The sequence below is a fragment of the Cervus elaphus genome, chromosome 20, assembly GCF_910594005.1.
Source record: "Cervus elaphus chromosome 20, mCerEla1.1, whole genome shotgun sequence".
Taxonomy (NCBI): Eukaryota; Metazoa; Chordata; class Mammalia; order Artiodactyla; family Cervidae; genus Cervus; species Cervus elaphus.
The window spans coordinates 114,840,233-114,856,808 of record NC_057834.1 but is presented as its reverse complement, the minus strand read 5'-3'; the positions used below and the strand labels follow the sequence as shown (position 1 = coordinate 114,856,808).

Sequence of the window (16,576 nt, the reverse complement as noted above, 5' to 3'; positions counted from 1 at the left end):
TGGAGGAGCCTGGTAGGCTACAGTACATGGGGTCGCAAAGAGTCGCACATGGCTGAGTGACTTCCCTTTCTTTCTTTCTATAGTTCCTTTTGGAGAAGGAAATGGCAACCTACTCCAGTGTTCTTGCCTGGAGAATCTCATGGACATAGGGGACTGGTGGACTATGGTCTATGGGGTTGCAAAGAGTCGGACATGACTAAGCAACTAACACACACACACACATTCTACTACTGGCCTATAGTTTTCCTGTACAATCATTGTCTAGTTTTAATATCAGAGTAATACCGGCTTCATAGAATAACTTAGAAGTGTCCCTCTTCTATATTTCGGAAGAGTTTATGAAGCATTAGTTTTAATTCTTTAAATGTTTGGTAGAATTCACCAGTAAAGTCATATGGATCTACACTCTTCTTTTGGTAAGTTCTTGATTACTAATCCAATCTCTCATTATAGGTCTATTCAAATTTTCTGTCTCGAGTCAGTTTCAATAGTTTTGTGTCTTTCTACAAATTTGTCCATTTCATCTTGGCTATCTACTTGTTGGCATACAATAGTTCACAATTCTATTACAATTTTTTAATTTTGGTTATATCATACTAATGTCCACTCTTTCATTTCTTTTTCTTGGTCAGTTTAGCTGAAGGTTTGTCAATTTTGTTCACCTTTTCAAATAACCAAATTCTGATTTTGTTTATTTTCTATTGTTTTTCTATTCCCTATTTCATTTATTTCCACTCAAATGTTTATTATGTCCTTCCTTCTGCCTACTTGGGTTTAGATTGCTCTTCTTTGCCTTGCTAATTAAGATGCAAGTTTAGGTTCACTTGAGATCTTACTTTTTTAATGGAGGGGTTTATAGCTATAAATTTCCCTCTGAGCACTGGTTTTGATACATCTCATAATTTTTTGTATGTTGTTTTCATTTTCACTAGTGTCTAAGTATTTTTTTAACTTCCCTCGTGATTTCTTTTTTGACCCATTGATTATTTAAGGGAAGACTTAAATTTCTACAGATTCATGAAATTCCCCAAATTTCCTTGTTACTGATTACTAATTCCATTCCTTTACAGCTAGAGAACATACTCTGTATAATTTCATTCTTTCAAATATATTGGAAATAAATTTATTTTATGACCTAATATATATCAATGCTGAAGAAAAGTACATGAAATACTTGAGAAGAATGTGAATTTTGCTGATTTGGGGTGAAGTGCTCTGTTAAAGTTTACATGCTTGTTCATGTCTTCTATTTCTTGTTGATCTACCCAGTTGTTCTATTCCTTATTGAAAGTAGAATATTTACATTTGCAACCAATATTACTGAATTGTGTATTTCTCCCTTCAATTCTGTCAGTTTTTGCTTTATGTATTTTGAGGTTCCTTTGAAAGATGAACGTGTGTTTATAATTGTTACACCTTCTGATGAACTGACCCTTATATTATAAAACTCCCTTGTCTCCAGTAACAAGTTTCATCTTAAAGTCTATTTTGTCTGATATTAGTTCAGCCACCATAGTTCCCTTTTAATCAGTATTTGTATATACTTTTTCATCCTTTTATTGTCAATCTATTGGTGTATATTTAAGGGTTCCCTGGTGGCTCAGTGATAAAGAACTCACCTGCCAATGCAGGATACATATCATCCTTTAATTGCCAATCTACTGGTGTATTTGAACCTAAAGTGTGTCTCACACATGTACACAATGTTCACTGTAGCGCTATTTACAATAGCTAGAACACAGAAGCAACCTCTATGCCCATCAACAGAGTGAATGGATTAGATGTGGTACATTTACACAATGGAATATTACTTGGCCATAAAAAGGAACACATCTGAGTCGTTCTAATGAGGTGGATGAATCTAGAGCCTATTATACAAAGTGAAGTCAGTCAGAAAGAAAGATAAATATCGTCTACTAATGCATATACATGGAATCTAAAAAGATGGTACCAATGAATTTATTTGCACGGCAGCAATGGAGAAGCAGACATAGAGAATAGACTTATGGACATGGCGGGTGGGGTGGGATGGGATGGGAAGGAATGGGTGAGATGTATAGAGAGAGTAACATGGAAACTTACATAACAATATGTAAAACAGAAAGCCATGGGAATTTGCTGTACGACTCAGGGGACTCAAACAGGGGCTCTGCATCAACCTAGATGCACGGGATGGTGGGAGGGAGGAAGGAGACTCAGGAGGGAGGCGACATATGTATACCTATGGCTGATTCATGCTGATGTTTCACAGAAAACAACAAGATTCTGCAAAGCAATCATATGTCAATTAAAAAAATACAGTGGGTCTCTTAGAGGCAGCATATTATATAGCTGACTCATGTTTCTTCACCCAGTCTGCCAATGTCCTATCTTTTAACAGAAATGCTTAATCTATTTACATTTAATTACTGATAGGATTTATATCTGTCTTTGCTATCTACTGCAAGTCTTATGCCTTTTTTCCCCTCTATTCCTCAACTGCTGACTTCTTTTTGTTAAAATAGGTATTTTCTAGAGTACCATTTAAATTCCCTTGCCACTTCTTTTACTATATTTTTGAGTTATTTTCCTAACTAATAACTTATAACAATCCGTTTTGAATTAATACCAACTTAACTTCAGTATTACATGAAAGCTTCACTTCTATATACCTGTTCTCTTTTTTTTGTGCTATTATTGCCATACAAATGATATCATTATACATTATATGCCTATCAACACATTTATAATTTTTGCTTTATACAGCTATCTTTTAAATCAGGAAAAAATTACAAAAACTATATCTTTTATATTTATATAGGTAAACAAAGACAGTATAAATTATATAGTATAGTATAAGTTATAAGTGTGTGCTTTATTTCTTCATGTGGAATTGAGTGTCCTTTCAGTCTGAAGGACTCCATCCATCTAATACATCATAAAGAGAAGATCTGCTAATGACAATTTTAATTTAGCTGAGAATGTCTTAATTTCTCCATTTAGAAGGATATTTTTGCTGGATAAAAAATACTTGGGTTTGCAGTCTTTCAGTACTTTGAATGTATCATACCACTGTCTTCTTGCTTCCATGATTTCTCAAAGCACCTGTTTACCCTACTGAGATTAACTTTTATGAAAAAAGCTGCTCCTTTCTTGCTATTTTCAATATTCTTTTTACATTTAGCTTTTAATGGCTTGATTATAACATGTCTTAATGTGAAAGTCATTGTTGTGAATATCACTGTTTATTCTTCTGGAAATCTGCTGAGGTGCTTGAATGTGCAGATGTTTGTCTTTTACCAATTTGCAACGAGTTTGGCTATTATGTCTTCAAGAATACTTTCTATGTTTTTCTCATTTCCTCTTGGAACTTCTATAAAACACATGCTAGTATGCTTGATGGTATCCCATAGATCTCTGAGGCTCTGTTTTATTTTTCTTCATCCCTTTTCTTTATTTTTGTTCCTCATACTGGACAATCCCAATTAATCTTTCTTCAAGTTTTTTCATTCTTTCCTCAGCTAGCTCAAATCTCCTGTTAAGCTCTTCTAGTTAATTTTTCAAGTTGTAGTTTTCAACTCTAGAATTTCTATTTGGTTCTTTTAATAATTTGTATCTGTTGGGGGGTGTTAGAAGGAAGGTTCAAGAGCGATGGGATACATGTATACACGTAACTGACTCACTCTGCTATACAGCAGAAACTAACACAGAATTGTACAGCAATGATACTCTAATTTTTTTTTTAAAGTGAGTAAAAATAAAGCAACTATTTACCTGGGAAAAAAATAATTTGTATCTCTTTACTGATGTTCTCTATTTAGTAACACATCATTCTTGTGTTCTCCTTTAGTTCTTAGACATAGTTTTCTTTAGCTCCTTGAACATAATTAAAACAGGTGATCTAAAGTTTCTGTCTAGTTAACTCCAGAATCTAGACTTTCGTAGGAACAGTATCTATTGACTACTGTTTTTCCATTGTATCATACTTTTCTGCATCCCTCATAATTTTGTTGAAAAAAGTTTTTTTAGTAATATAATGTAGCAACTCTGTAAATCAAGCCTCTCCTCCCTCCTCAGGGTTTGTTGTTATTGCTGTTTCTTGCTGTTACCATTTACATATTTAGTGCTCTTCTGATTTCCCTAGGTGCTCAGACGGTAAAGAAACTGTCCGCAATGAGTGAGACCTGGGTTCAATCCCTGGTTTAAGAAGATTCCCTGGCGAAGGGAAGGGCTACACACTTCAGTATTCTTGCCTGGAGAATTCCATGGACAAAGGAGCCTGTGACCATGGGGTTGCAAAGAGTCAGACATGACTGAGCAACTCACACTTACCTTAAACTAATCCTGTGAAGTCTGTATTCTTTGATGGCTTGGTTAGCTTAGTGATAATCTCTAGTTGCAGAGAGATTTCCTTAAATGCCTTGCCAAGGGGTTCTCTATGCATATTGGGGGATGCTTTCAACATTCAGTCAGGCAGTTTACAACTCTACATTAGCCATCACATCCTGCTTGCACAGAGACTCAAGATCAGCCATGACAAGAGTGTAAGGCCTTAAGTCTTTCTTGAGCATGCATACAGCCCTGGACATGACACAGCTTTATGCACATATGTGACCTTCAAAATTCCCAGGAATATCCTGGAGCTTTTCAAAGCCCCTTAGGATATCTTATTTTGCAGTTCTTCCTTTTAAGCTTTGTTTGCTCCAACTTTTATCCACTGCCTCAGATGGTCACAAAGTTAAACTATTGCCATCTAAATGCTATAGACAAATGCCTCCAGAGAAAAAGATTTTTGCAAATACGTGAGCTCCCAGTCAGACCAAATCATAAAAGTTCATGAATGGTGGTTCCCAGGGAACTTCTAGACAGGTCAAATAATGAAGATTCTCTAGAACGATGTTTTTAGAGATCTCTTAATCCATCCAGCCCCTTTCAGTGGCTGCTAGACTGCTGTTTTCACTAAGACTGTGGGACCTCTTCGTTTTCAAGATTACTGTAGAGTTGGGTAGAAGGGAATGGAAACAGGGCAAATTAAAATGTCACAAAGCAAACTGTTCTTACTAAGATTTAGTCACCTGCTTGAATAAACTCCTTGGATTGTTGCAAGCTTTTCTTATTTCCAGAGTTCTGAAAAAGTTGATTTTGACAATTTTTGGCAAGGTTCTCATTGCTTTTACAGAGGGGCTTTCAGAGGTCCTTATTTCACTATTCCTGCTGAGGTCAATCTGCTTTTTATTTCATTTATCTTCACCTTTTCTTTCTTCTTTCTTTGGGCATACTTTGCTGGTCTTACTCAGACTTCCTGAGATTGATCAGCTCATTAACTTTAAACTCTTCTTTTCTAAAATATACATTTGGGGGTGGTTTAGTTGCTAAGTCGTGTCTGACTCTATGGATCCCATGGACTGTACCCTGCCAGGCTCCTCTGTCCATGGGATTTCCCAGGCAAGAATACTGGAGTGGGTTGCCATTTCCTCCTCCAGGGGATCTTTCCAACCCAGGGATCAAACCCAGGTCTACTATATAGCAGGCAGTCTCCTGCATTGCAGGCAGATTCTTAACCAACTGAGTCATGAGGGAAGCTGACAGAATACACATTTAAAAGTATTTATTTCCCTCTAAGAACGATTACAGCTGCATCCCACAACTTATAATATTTTTATAATTCAATACAAAATATTGTCTAATTTCTGATACACTTCCTCTTTACCCAGGTATTCCTTAGAAATGTATTTAATTTCCAAACATAAGGTAATATTCTGTTGTCTGTTACTGATTTCTAGCTAAAATTTAACTGTACATACACACTGTGATTAGAAAACACAATCATTAATAATATGGTTTCAATGCTTTGAAATTTGAGACTGAATTTGTGGCTTAAAATATGCTCAAATGAAAATATTTTGTAGCTGGAAGGTGTTGACTAAGGATTCAAGTGGTAATCTTTTTGTCCTAATCTTCAAAGTTCTTACTGATTTTACAGTTATTCTATCAAATACTGAGAAAGGGATGTTAAATCTCCCATTGCAGTTGTTTACTTATTCTTTGGTCTTTACATCTGATTTACTTTGAGGCTATGCTATCAGATGAGTTCAGACTGGAAACAATCATGTCTTCCTTGTTAAGTTTTATCAATATGACATGAGCCTCTTGAGCAACACTTTTTTTTTTCCAAGACTTACTACATGTACTAGTCACTCAGTCATGTCCGACTCTTTGCAACCCCATGGACTGTGGCTTGCCAGACTTCTCTGTCCATAGAATTTTCCATGCAAGACTGCTGGAGTGGGTTGCCATTCCGTTCTCCAGGGGATCTTCCCGACCCAGGGATCAAACCCAGGTCTCCTGCATTGCAAGAAGATTCTTTTACCATCTGAGCTGCCAGGGAACCCCTCCCAAGTCTTAGATACAGAAGTCTTAAAAACTATTTGCTTAGGCTTTTTAAATCCAGTCTGATGTTTATCTTTTAACTGGAAGTTAATCCACTCATATTTAATAAAAATTACTGTTACATATGGATGTACATCTACCTCCATCCTCCTTTGTCCTGCTTGTCCCACTTGTTCTATCCCTCCTACTACAGTTTTCTTCTTTGAATTTATTTGAGAGACTTATTCCAAACGTTTTCCTTGTACTGGTTTGGAATTTTTATGCCCAAACTATGTTCTTTCAGCAGTTACCCTTAAAAATATTATATGTATCCTTTTAACTTATCAAAGTCTAATATTCATCTTATAAAAATACCTTTTTCTCCATTTAGCATTACTCCTGATACATTGTTGTTGTTGTTTTAACTCTGTATACTTTTAAGTTTCATAATTACTGTTTTAAATAATCAATGCTCATTTATATTATTCATATAAAATGACTTTCATTGCCCCACTATCTTTTTTGCAGCTCAGATCTGTATTCTCCTTCTGCCTGAAATATATTCTTTAGAATTTTCTTTGGTAAGCTGGTGGCATGCACACTCAACTGTGTGTCTAAAGGTCTATTTTACAATCATTCTTACAAGATATTTTTTGCTTGGTGTAGAATTTGTAGTTGGTGGTTATTTTCTTTCAGGCTATTACAAATATTCTACTGTCATTGAGCTTCCACTACTGCTGCTGAAAAGTCATCCATCAGACTAACTAACATGACTTTAAAGAACTTCTGCCCTTTCATCTGGCAAAGATTTTCTATATTTGGTCTTCTGTAGTCACTATAACTTTCTACATGTGGACTTAATATATACTTTTGGAATTTGTTAGACTTCTTTACCCTCTGATTTGATGTTCTAGAAATTTCCCAGTGATCAACCCTTCAAATATTTTGTATTAATTTTTTCTCTTCTCCTTCTAGTTCTCTAGGTACATATATATTGGACATTTTCACTCTATTCTCTATGCTACTTTTCCTTTTTTCTGTATCTTTCATTTTTTTTTTCTCTTCACACTGTATTTGGGATTTCTCTTGGTCTATCTTTCAATTCACAAATTCTAACATCATCTATATGTACTCCTCTCTTAAACCTATCCATGGTTTAAATTTCAATTATCATGTCTCAATTCACAATGCCCTTTCTTACTTTTTATATTTCAAATCTCACAGGTCACATTTTATAGTTTTCTATGACTTACAACTGTATTCAAACTTGTCCCTTATTTCTGTAAAAACGAATCATCTTTGTAATACTTAACCATGCCAATCTCTAAGATTTCTAAGGCATTAAGTCTTTTTCTGTATCCTGTTCTCATTCATATTGTCTTATTTTGTTGCATGTCTGCTTATATTTGACTCAATGCTGGTCACTCTACTTGAGAGTAGACAAAACAAAGGCATTTTCTTTTTGAGAGGGTTTGTTTTTGCTTCTCTTGGGCATCAGAGAACACTACCAGTTCTGGACCATGTTAAACTATATTCAAGGCTTAAGGTTCACTAGACAACATAGGCATTTTTCAAAGTAGTCTGTAACTCCTCAGGATGGCTAATCCATCTCCTCGGCCTAAGGGTGATGCCTTCTGAAGTCCCAATTTATCAGGAGAAGAGTCTCCTATTAAATATCCCACTTTGTGAACTTCCTGGACTTTGATAAATCTTCTTCTTGCCCTGAAATACTGATAAACTAAAGTTCAAATTTATTTAAATTAGCAAAGGCCACCAGGGTAAAAGCAGCTTTCATTCTCATTTACTTAATAGAGTAAAAATTCAGTTATTTCCTCAACTTTTTACTTAAATGATTCAAGATACTGAACAATATGACCTATGAGGAAACTAGATTTTACTGACCTATTAAAAAATAGACACACTTAATCCATGCTACATAAGAGTCTTTTGCAAATTATCCAAAGACTTTTTATTTCATATTAACTGTGAAAAAGTTAAAGTGAAGTCGCTCGGTCGTGTCCGACTCTTTGCAAGCCCACTGACGTAGCCTACGGGGCTCCTCCGTCCATGGAATTTTCCAGGCAAGAATACTGGAGTGGACTGCCATTTCCTTCTCCAGGAGATCTTCCCAACCCAGGGACTGAACCCTGGTCTCCCACATTGTAGGCAGACGCTTTACCATCTGAGCCACCAAAGAAGTCATATTAACTGTAGAAGTATAATAATTATCATATGTATTATAGAATATGCAATGCTTAATGCTCTACCACTGTCTACCATTTATGGCATAAATTTCTGGCCTGATATTCTTAATAATTTCTTCTATTAGGCAGTAGCATTCTTCTTATTAATTCTGACAGTTTTTTAAGTAGAAATAATCTGTAATAAATGTACAAATATCTTTGGATTTCCTAAAGTACTCCTTAGATTAAAAATGTACAGAATTTCTTAAGAAGAAATGAAACAAGTTCTTTAACTAGACTTTATAGCAGATTTCATCATCTCTGAGGTGGTTGTAATTTTTTCAACATATCCTTTGCTCTTCTTTTTTTCCAATGAAATGTGTTTATTTATGAGTATTCAATTTGTCTACTGCTTAAGTTTTCTTAACATGTTGTAAAACTTGGGAGTCGAAAACTTTGAAACAAAAGCAAACACACAGTCACCCTAAAGAGTATTCCTGATTTTCTAAGTTTATAAAAAAGATAAATTTGGGCCTCATTTGCACTGCTTGATTAACTTCTTTTGTTTCTATTCTTTTGTTTGTTATTTTGGAATTAAATGTTTAATTAGATAAACACTGATATCAAATATATGTGCTGTGAGCATATCCTTAAGCATGCAATTAAAAAGAGCTATAAACTATTTCACTGAATACAAAGTAGAGAGCCATATTTAAGATTAAAGAAGAAAAACCACTATGTTGTATCCTATTATAAACACTGTCATCAAAGTAATTATGTCAATTTTAATGGGATTTTGGCATTGTTTTAGTGGAAAAGCTGTTAACTTGGGGGTTCAAGAACAGACAAATATTTATTTCCTTGAAAATAATGGCATATTCTTTCAACTTACAGGAACTTACCCAAAAGTTTTCTCAGGGTCAAATTAATTCTTAAGGGATGAGACAATTTAAGAAAACTTGACCACTGTCATGTTTTGAGAAATTTTTTTTGTCATTTGTGTTTTGATTTTATGGCATTTTTTTTATATTTAAAAAAATCTGTATTAATTCATTCAAGACATCTCAAATAGGTATCTGCCAGATTCTCGATACTAGAGATAACCAACAAAAAATGGACCAAAAACTGTCATCAGACTTTACATTATACTGGTCAAACACGATTATTTCTTTCTTTCTTAGTATTTCAATCTTGTATTTATCTAGATTTTGGTATAAAGTGACTTCTTTTTACTATTGTATGCTTTGCCTTACAACCTTGCTATATCAAAGCTCTATTAATGCCCTGACAAACTTTTGAGAAGATAACTTTGAGGATCAAAAGCTCTTTTTAAAAAAGTTTTAAAAAATCCATGCAAATACACTCAGAAATTTCACTCCTTAGAACTTAGCAAAAGGAAATGATTAAGTATGTACACAAATTGAATATTCACTATAGCATCACAGTACCAGAAAACTGAAAATAATTCAACTGTCCAATAATATGTGAATGGCTAAACAGATCCACAATTACTTAGTCATGTTTTGTAAATTATAAAACTATATGCAAATGTGATAAACCTTGTTTTAAAATATGAAAAGATATGAATAAGCTGATCCCATATATGTTACAAATATAGGTGGTTACATTTCACAATATCAATCATGGTTATCTCTAGATTATGAAATTGAGAGCAATCTTACCTCTTTTTCCCTTCTCTGTTTTCCATATTTTCTACTAAATTAGAAAATAATAATTGCAATAATGAGTCAATAGAGACTACATTTACAAAATTCAAAAGATGTTTAAATGGTTTCAATTTAATCTTTAATACAAAGACTAAGTATACAGAACAAGAGCCAAGGTATATTCACAATTTGCTCTTTTCTCCAAATAAAGTACTGTTGATAATCCTACAGAATTAAGAGTACTGCTGGAAAAGAAATACCACAGAACAATGCCCAACATTGCCAGTTGTAAGATGGCACCAGATAATCAAAATAACAATATATTTTGGGTTATTTACCTATCCAGGGCTTCTTTGAAGGACTTCCTCTGGACATCAAACTGAAAGACTGTGCGTTCACAATCAGTTGAAGCATTATCACTGCCCCCATGTTTCTTCAGGAAGGCATCAAATCCATTCTCATCTGGATATTTCAAGCTACCCATGAATACCACTAAGTGAAAAGAATACAAAGTCACAAAACACAAAGATACAGACAATGTTTTTATTAACAAGGATGAAGTTTCAAAAAAACTGGTATAAAATATGCCAACAATGGTTACATATGGATAATACTTATTTTCTTCATAGTACTTCTGTTTTTTTAACTTCCTATAATGCTCATATATAACTTTTAAATTCAAAAACTAAACTTTTTAATGAAATATGTAATTTATTTGTAAAAGGTTAAAATGTAAACTGACGTATTTGCAAACTAATTTCTACTATAAAAACTCATAAGGTAAGAAATTCACCCTTGAGTAGCTTAGAAAACTAGAATACAAAGAAGTAGTAATTCAAGAGTTCATAACTGGATAGCATTCACAAAGGTTTTACTTGGGTACATTAATAATTACACTAAAGATTTACTGTTTTGCTTTGATATTAATCATGCCTTTTTATTTTTCTGTATTTCTAATGCTTTGACATCTTGAGGCCTTGCCAACCCTGGAAGGAACTGCCCCTCCCAAGATGACAGTCTAAACTCCTCAAGATTAGCAATTTCCTCCTGATTGGTTGGCCTTAGTGTACCTGAATAATAAGACTTACATTTTAACATAGTTTTCTAAGCAGTTTCACTTTAATCCTCAAAACAAGTACACTCAAGATTAACATTAAGTCTTTCCCCTATGATATTAACTAAGATTTCTTTTCTTAGTTTTTCTCTTATTAAACATTATCACAATCCTATCAAACCAGTCACTTATCTTTGAAATCAATTCTTACAAATTTGGAGGTAAAAACACACCCGAGAATATTTTACAAAGATCTTACTGTGTTCCAAAAAGTGTGCCAGCCCGGGCAGGTCATCTGGATCAGCAAAACTCCCAACTCCAACACAAAGAGCCGCTGCAGACTGGAGTAAGTAGAACACATACAAATAGTGAGTCAATCCTACAGGAATAATAATGTCATCTCATTTTAAGGATTCACTTGGAGATGGACCTTATCCAATAGAAAGTAACAGAATTCTTTCCCTGAGAATCAGGAGGAGCAGCAAAGTGAAACTCACCAGAACTGTGTCAGTTTCACCCTGCTGCTCCTCCTCTTGCCATCCTGCAAAATGCTGAACAGGTGCAGACCTAAGGGAAAAAGCAGAAACAGACAGAAAAAAAGCCAAGGGGGACTGGCCAGCCCACCCAAGTATCACTTTGTGTCAGCATTTCAAAGTTCTGAACCAAGTTTGTTTCCTGATTAACCAGATTTCAGAAATCTGCAGAAGTAATATATCTGAGGAAATTTTCTCGAAAGATCTCTAAACAATTAAAGGCTCTGTGTTCGTTAATTCAAGTTACTAGATGGAAACTTCTCAATATGTCACTCAGAAAATATTGTTTTTATTAAAACAGGGCATAAGATAACAAGTCAGGGAAACATCTAACAAAGATAATAAATTAATGGTTATTAAAAAATCTTTAGCCATTAAAGAACTACAGAACTAAACTTTAAAGAGGCTTTTTAGTTCTTCACTTCTTATTTAAGGTATAAAAAATACATTACTTTAAAAAAAAAAATACATTACTTATTGGTTGACATTTTCCCAGTACTTTGGGAAAATTAAGTCGCAACAGAATAGATGGTCAGGAGGTATACCAAATTCTGCATTTAAAATGATCAGGGCAAACATTATATCAAAGTAAGTTAAAAGACACAAAAAAGGAGAGAAAAATAGTCAATTTGAATCCTTAAGGACAGAAAGCTGAATTATTAACCTTCTCAAATTTTACAAACGTCAATTTTAAAGGGCTAACACATTTGATGACACAGACTATTCTGATAAACGGTTATCCTCTTAGAAGGCTTTTAAAAAAAATAGCGTACAGCTGGTATATAAAGTCTAACCATGTGTTGGCAGGGGGGCGGGGGTGTACGTTTTTGGAAGAACCAAACAGCCTCACTTAATACTCATAAATCCCTTATTTAAGACGTAGACACATAAACTCAGTTAAAACATGAGGGAATATCCACTTCTTCAAAGCACAGTCTAATGGGTTCTGTGATGTGTTTAATAGATGCCTAACCTGCTTTCAGCTCCAACTACCCCATTAAGATTTCTTGTCTTGAACAGCAGGGTTGAAGACATTTTTGTATAAGTTGACTTAAACCACAGTTTATCAGTCAGCTTTGACCACAGCAAAAACAGGCTCTGCAATTGCTAGAAAAGAAATTCATACTTGAGAATTATCTATCCAAAAAATTCATACTTGAGAAATTCATACTTGAGACTTGATTTAAGAAAGCCTTGAGCAAATCATAATTCAGCATATATCAAACTTAAATTCCAATCTTGTTAATTTATCAAAACTTTTTTTTTTTTAATCAAAACTTTAAGATCAAGAACAAGTTCTCTCTGGGAGAAAGAAAGTGGAGGGGGGTAAAAATGATGATTCGAAAGAGTAGCCAACTTCTTAATTAGGTAGATGTTCTCCAAACACCTCAAAAAATTTTCTTCCTACTATCCTTACACATTCACATATTCATCTTAAACACAGTTCACATTTTTCAAATAAAAAGTCATAAAACCACTGCAAAATCCTATACTACTCTTAAGCCACCTCTTATCTAGGCTATCTACTTTATTTACCTTTTGTAGGCATTTATTCATTCAGTGAATAGAAATAATTTTCCATGACTACAATCATGGGATCTTTCCTTTCACTAGTGTACCCACAGCATAAAACAATTTGATCTCGTCTTCAAACTGCACTAACCTCCTCCATTCCTTTCTAAAATCCAGAAAATCAGCTATCAGTATCTTAAGAGGGAATATATCATACCAAGTTCTCAGAAAAGACAGGCAGCATCTAAGCTATTTTTTAAATGATCACTAGAATCTGACCCTGCTGCTTCTAGACAAGGTAACATTTAGAGTTTGATGTACATAATAAGCAAAATAAAAAGGGGTACCCAAAATACTGTATGCACATCTTCTTTTGTCAAACAGGTTCACAATTGCTATATAAATCTAAAATATTTTATTACATTTTGACAATAAAATTGGCTATCAAAAAATTTTTTAACTTAATCCTAGAGTTTTGCTTATCAATTGATAGAGGGTATGAAGAAGTCCGAAATACAGGAAAAGCTATTAACAGAGATACAGGAAGAAAATTATAAACCAGGAATATTCAGTTATGAAGTTATAACACAGTATGTCTGGAGCTAAAATGGACTTCAAAATGTATGTAACCTAATTCTCTTGTTTCAGAAATGAGGGGGGAAAATGAGAAAATGAAAAGGTCTAAGATCATTTGTAAAGATAACGGCAGTCTCAGAATTAGAATTCAGGTTTCCTAACTATCACTGTTCTTCTCACTTGACTTATTTCTTCCCTTCTATTATTTCTCTATTTGAAATTATAAGATCTATTTTAAATTAAAAGTGAGTTCATTAACTCCTGATTTATTTATAAAGACTTTAGTATAGACTATAAAGACAACAGACTATCTACATATATATACTTTTTTCCCTGGTGTTTTGGTTTTTATCCATAAAGCCTTCCAAGCTAAAATCACTTGGCCTATCCTGCTCTGCCAAAACAGGCATCAGTTATAATCTGAATAGCAAGAGGGAATAGCTGCTTTAAACCTGACTCAATCCCTCCAACACCTAAGTGAAACAACCGGCACAATCTTCTTTAAAAAAATTTTTTTTCCAGGAAGAATACCTATTAATTTATCTAAGACATACCTACTACTTACATTTCAAACTGTCAAATTTTGAGGGCTGATTTTATAGTGTTATACATGTGATGTTTTAGATTTTAGTGTTAATAATCTGAACTTTAATTCATTTTTTTGAGAATGGTACCATGTTGAATATATTACCAATATTTAAGATACTAGCTTTAACAAACATTTGCTGGTCAATTCCACTATAATGGCTCCAGAATATTATACTCCAATGTAGATATTTTCTACTTCAAAATGGACGCATTCTTCAAAAAATATCCAGAAAGAAACATTATTTCTATCAACCAGTACTTATCTATTCACCTACTGTTATTAATATATTCCACTAACTAAGCTCAACTCCCCATTTCTATTTCAATTCTTCCAATTTACTTATTAATTATTTGGACCACTGATGCTTCCCCATAAAAATACAAATCACATTCAGTTACTTACATAGAAATTACCGATGAGGATTCTCAAAAACACAGGCCTATGTAAGAATTCTACACTACACTTGTTCTTCTCTTATGCTTTTTCCAGTCTCTCCAAGGATAATACATTCTCTTATTCCTCTATCCCATGCTAAGAACTTTGCAGATTCACAGCTCCAGGCATTTGTTTTGAAAACATGCAGTCAAATATTCCCAGTGATTATCTCTGAGAGTTATGGTTATGGGCAACTTTTATATTTTTGTTTATTTTCCATTAGCTTCTATAATGAGCATTTGTCATTTTTATAATAGAGCAAAAAGAAGCTTTTTTTCCTTAAATTTTTTGGCCATACCATCTGGCATGAGGGATCTTAGTTCCCCGACTAGGGATCAAACCCAGGCTCACAGTATTTGAAACGGAGAGTCTTAACCACTGCTAACCACTGGACCACCAAGGAAGTCCCTAGAGGAAAATGTTTTTTTTAATGTAATCTTTACATAGAATAAATATTCCTTTACTGAAGATCAACAGATATATACTTCCTATTTGCCAGTAAGAGACAAAACATAAATTTGGAACTTATCACAAAGAATTCCCAAATTAGAAAAAGATGTAACAGACATGACTCACACCTGTTTTTCAGTGGTTTTCTTTCTAGCTTCTGCCCTCTCTTCTAATTCTTCCAACTCATTATCCTCAGCGTCGAGATCATCATCATGTTCATCATCATCATCATCAAACTCATCTTCATCATCAAAACCTTCTTCATCATCATCTTCTATTTCTGCTCCAGAATCTTCATCATCATCGTCGTCATCATCATCATCATCATCTTCTTCCTCTTCTTCCTCCTCATCTTCCTCTTCATCATCTGTTGCATCACCCATTTTACCTTCCATATTACTTAGGTCTGAAATCAAAAGTGCCTGCAAGCCATTTCGTAATTTGATGTACCTGAAAAATAAAAAATGAAAAAAAAAATCACAAAACATTCAACTCAGCTATTCGTTATACTATGACACTGAGAGATGAACTCCCCAGGTCCGTAGGTGCCCAATATGCTACTGGAGAGCCATGGAGAAATAACTCCAGAAAGAAAGATGAGACAGAGCCAAAGTGAAAACAACACCCAGTTGTGGATGTGACTGGTGATGGAAGTCAAGTTTGATGCTGTAAAGAGCAATACTGCATAGGAACCTGGAACATTAGGTTCGTGAATCAAGGTAAACTGGAAGTGGTCAAACAGGAGATGGCAAGAGTGAACATAGACATTTTAGGAATCAGTGAACTAAAATGGACTGGAATGGGTGAATTTAATTGAGATGACCATTATATCTACTACTGTAGGCAAGAATCTCTTTGAAGAAATGGAGTAGCCCTCATGTCAACAAAGAGTCCAAAATGCAGTATTTGGGTGCAATCTCAAAAATGACAGAATGATCGCTGTTCTTTTCCAAGGCAAACCATTCAATATCACAGTAATCCAAATCTATGCCCCAACCAGTAATGCTGAAGCTGAATGGTTCTATGAAGACCTACAAGATCTTCTAGAAGTAACACCCCAAAACAATGTCCTTTTCATCATAGGGAACTGTAATGCAAAAGTAGGAAGTCAAGAGATACCTGGAATAACAGGCAAATTTGACCTTGGAGCACAAAATGAAGCAGAGCAAAGGCTAACAGTTTTGCCAAGAGAACGCACTGGTCATAGCAAACACCCTCTTCCAACAACA

General features: G+C 34.3%; 1 protein-coding gene across 2 annotated transcripts in view; it reads right to left on the bottom strand.

Annotated features, from left to right (window-relative positions):
* The window catches only part of NRDC (nardilysin convertase), a 105,917-nt gene that overhangs the window by 59,895 nt on the left and 29,446 nt on the right, over window positions 1-16,576 (bottom strand). Inside the window, exons 2-6 of one of the 2 annotated variants that reach the window (XM_043877042.1) lie at window positions 15,476-15,797; window positions 12,759-12,892; window positions 11,750-11,819; window positions 11,512-11,593; window positions 10,537-10,690 (exon numbers count right to left, since the gene is read on the bottom strand). In XM_043877042.1, coding sequence (XP_043732977.1) covers window positions 10,537-10,690; window positions 11,512-11,593; window positions 11,750-11,819; window positions 12,759-12,892; window positions 15,476-15,797 — 762 coding nt within the window. The remainder of the gene's footprint in view (window positions 1-10,536; window positions 10,691-11,511; window positions 11,594-11,749; window positions 11,820-12,758; window positions 12,893-15,475; window positions 15,798-16,576) is intronic. The other variant, XM_043877043.1, reaches the window with a different exon arrangement.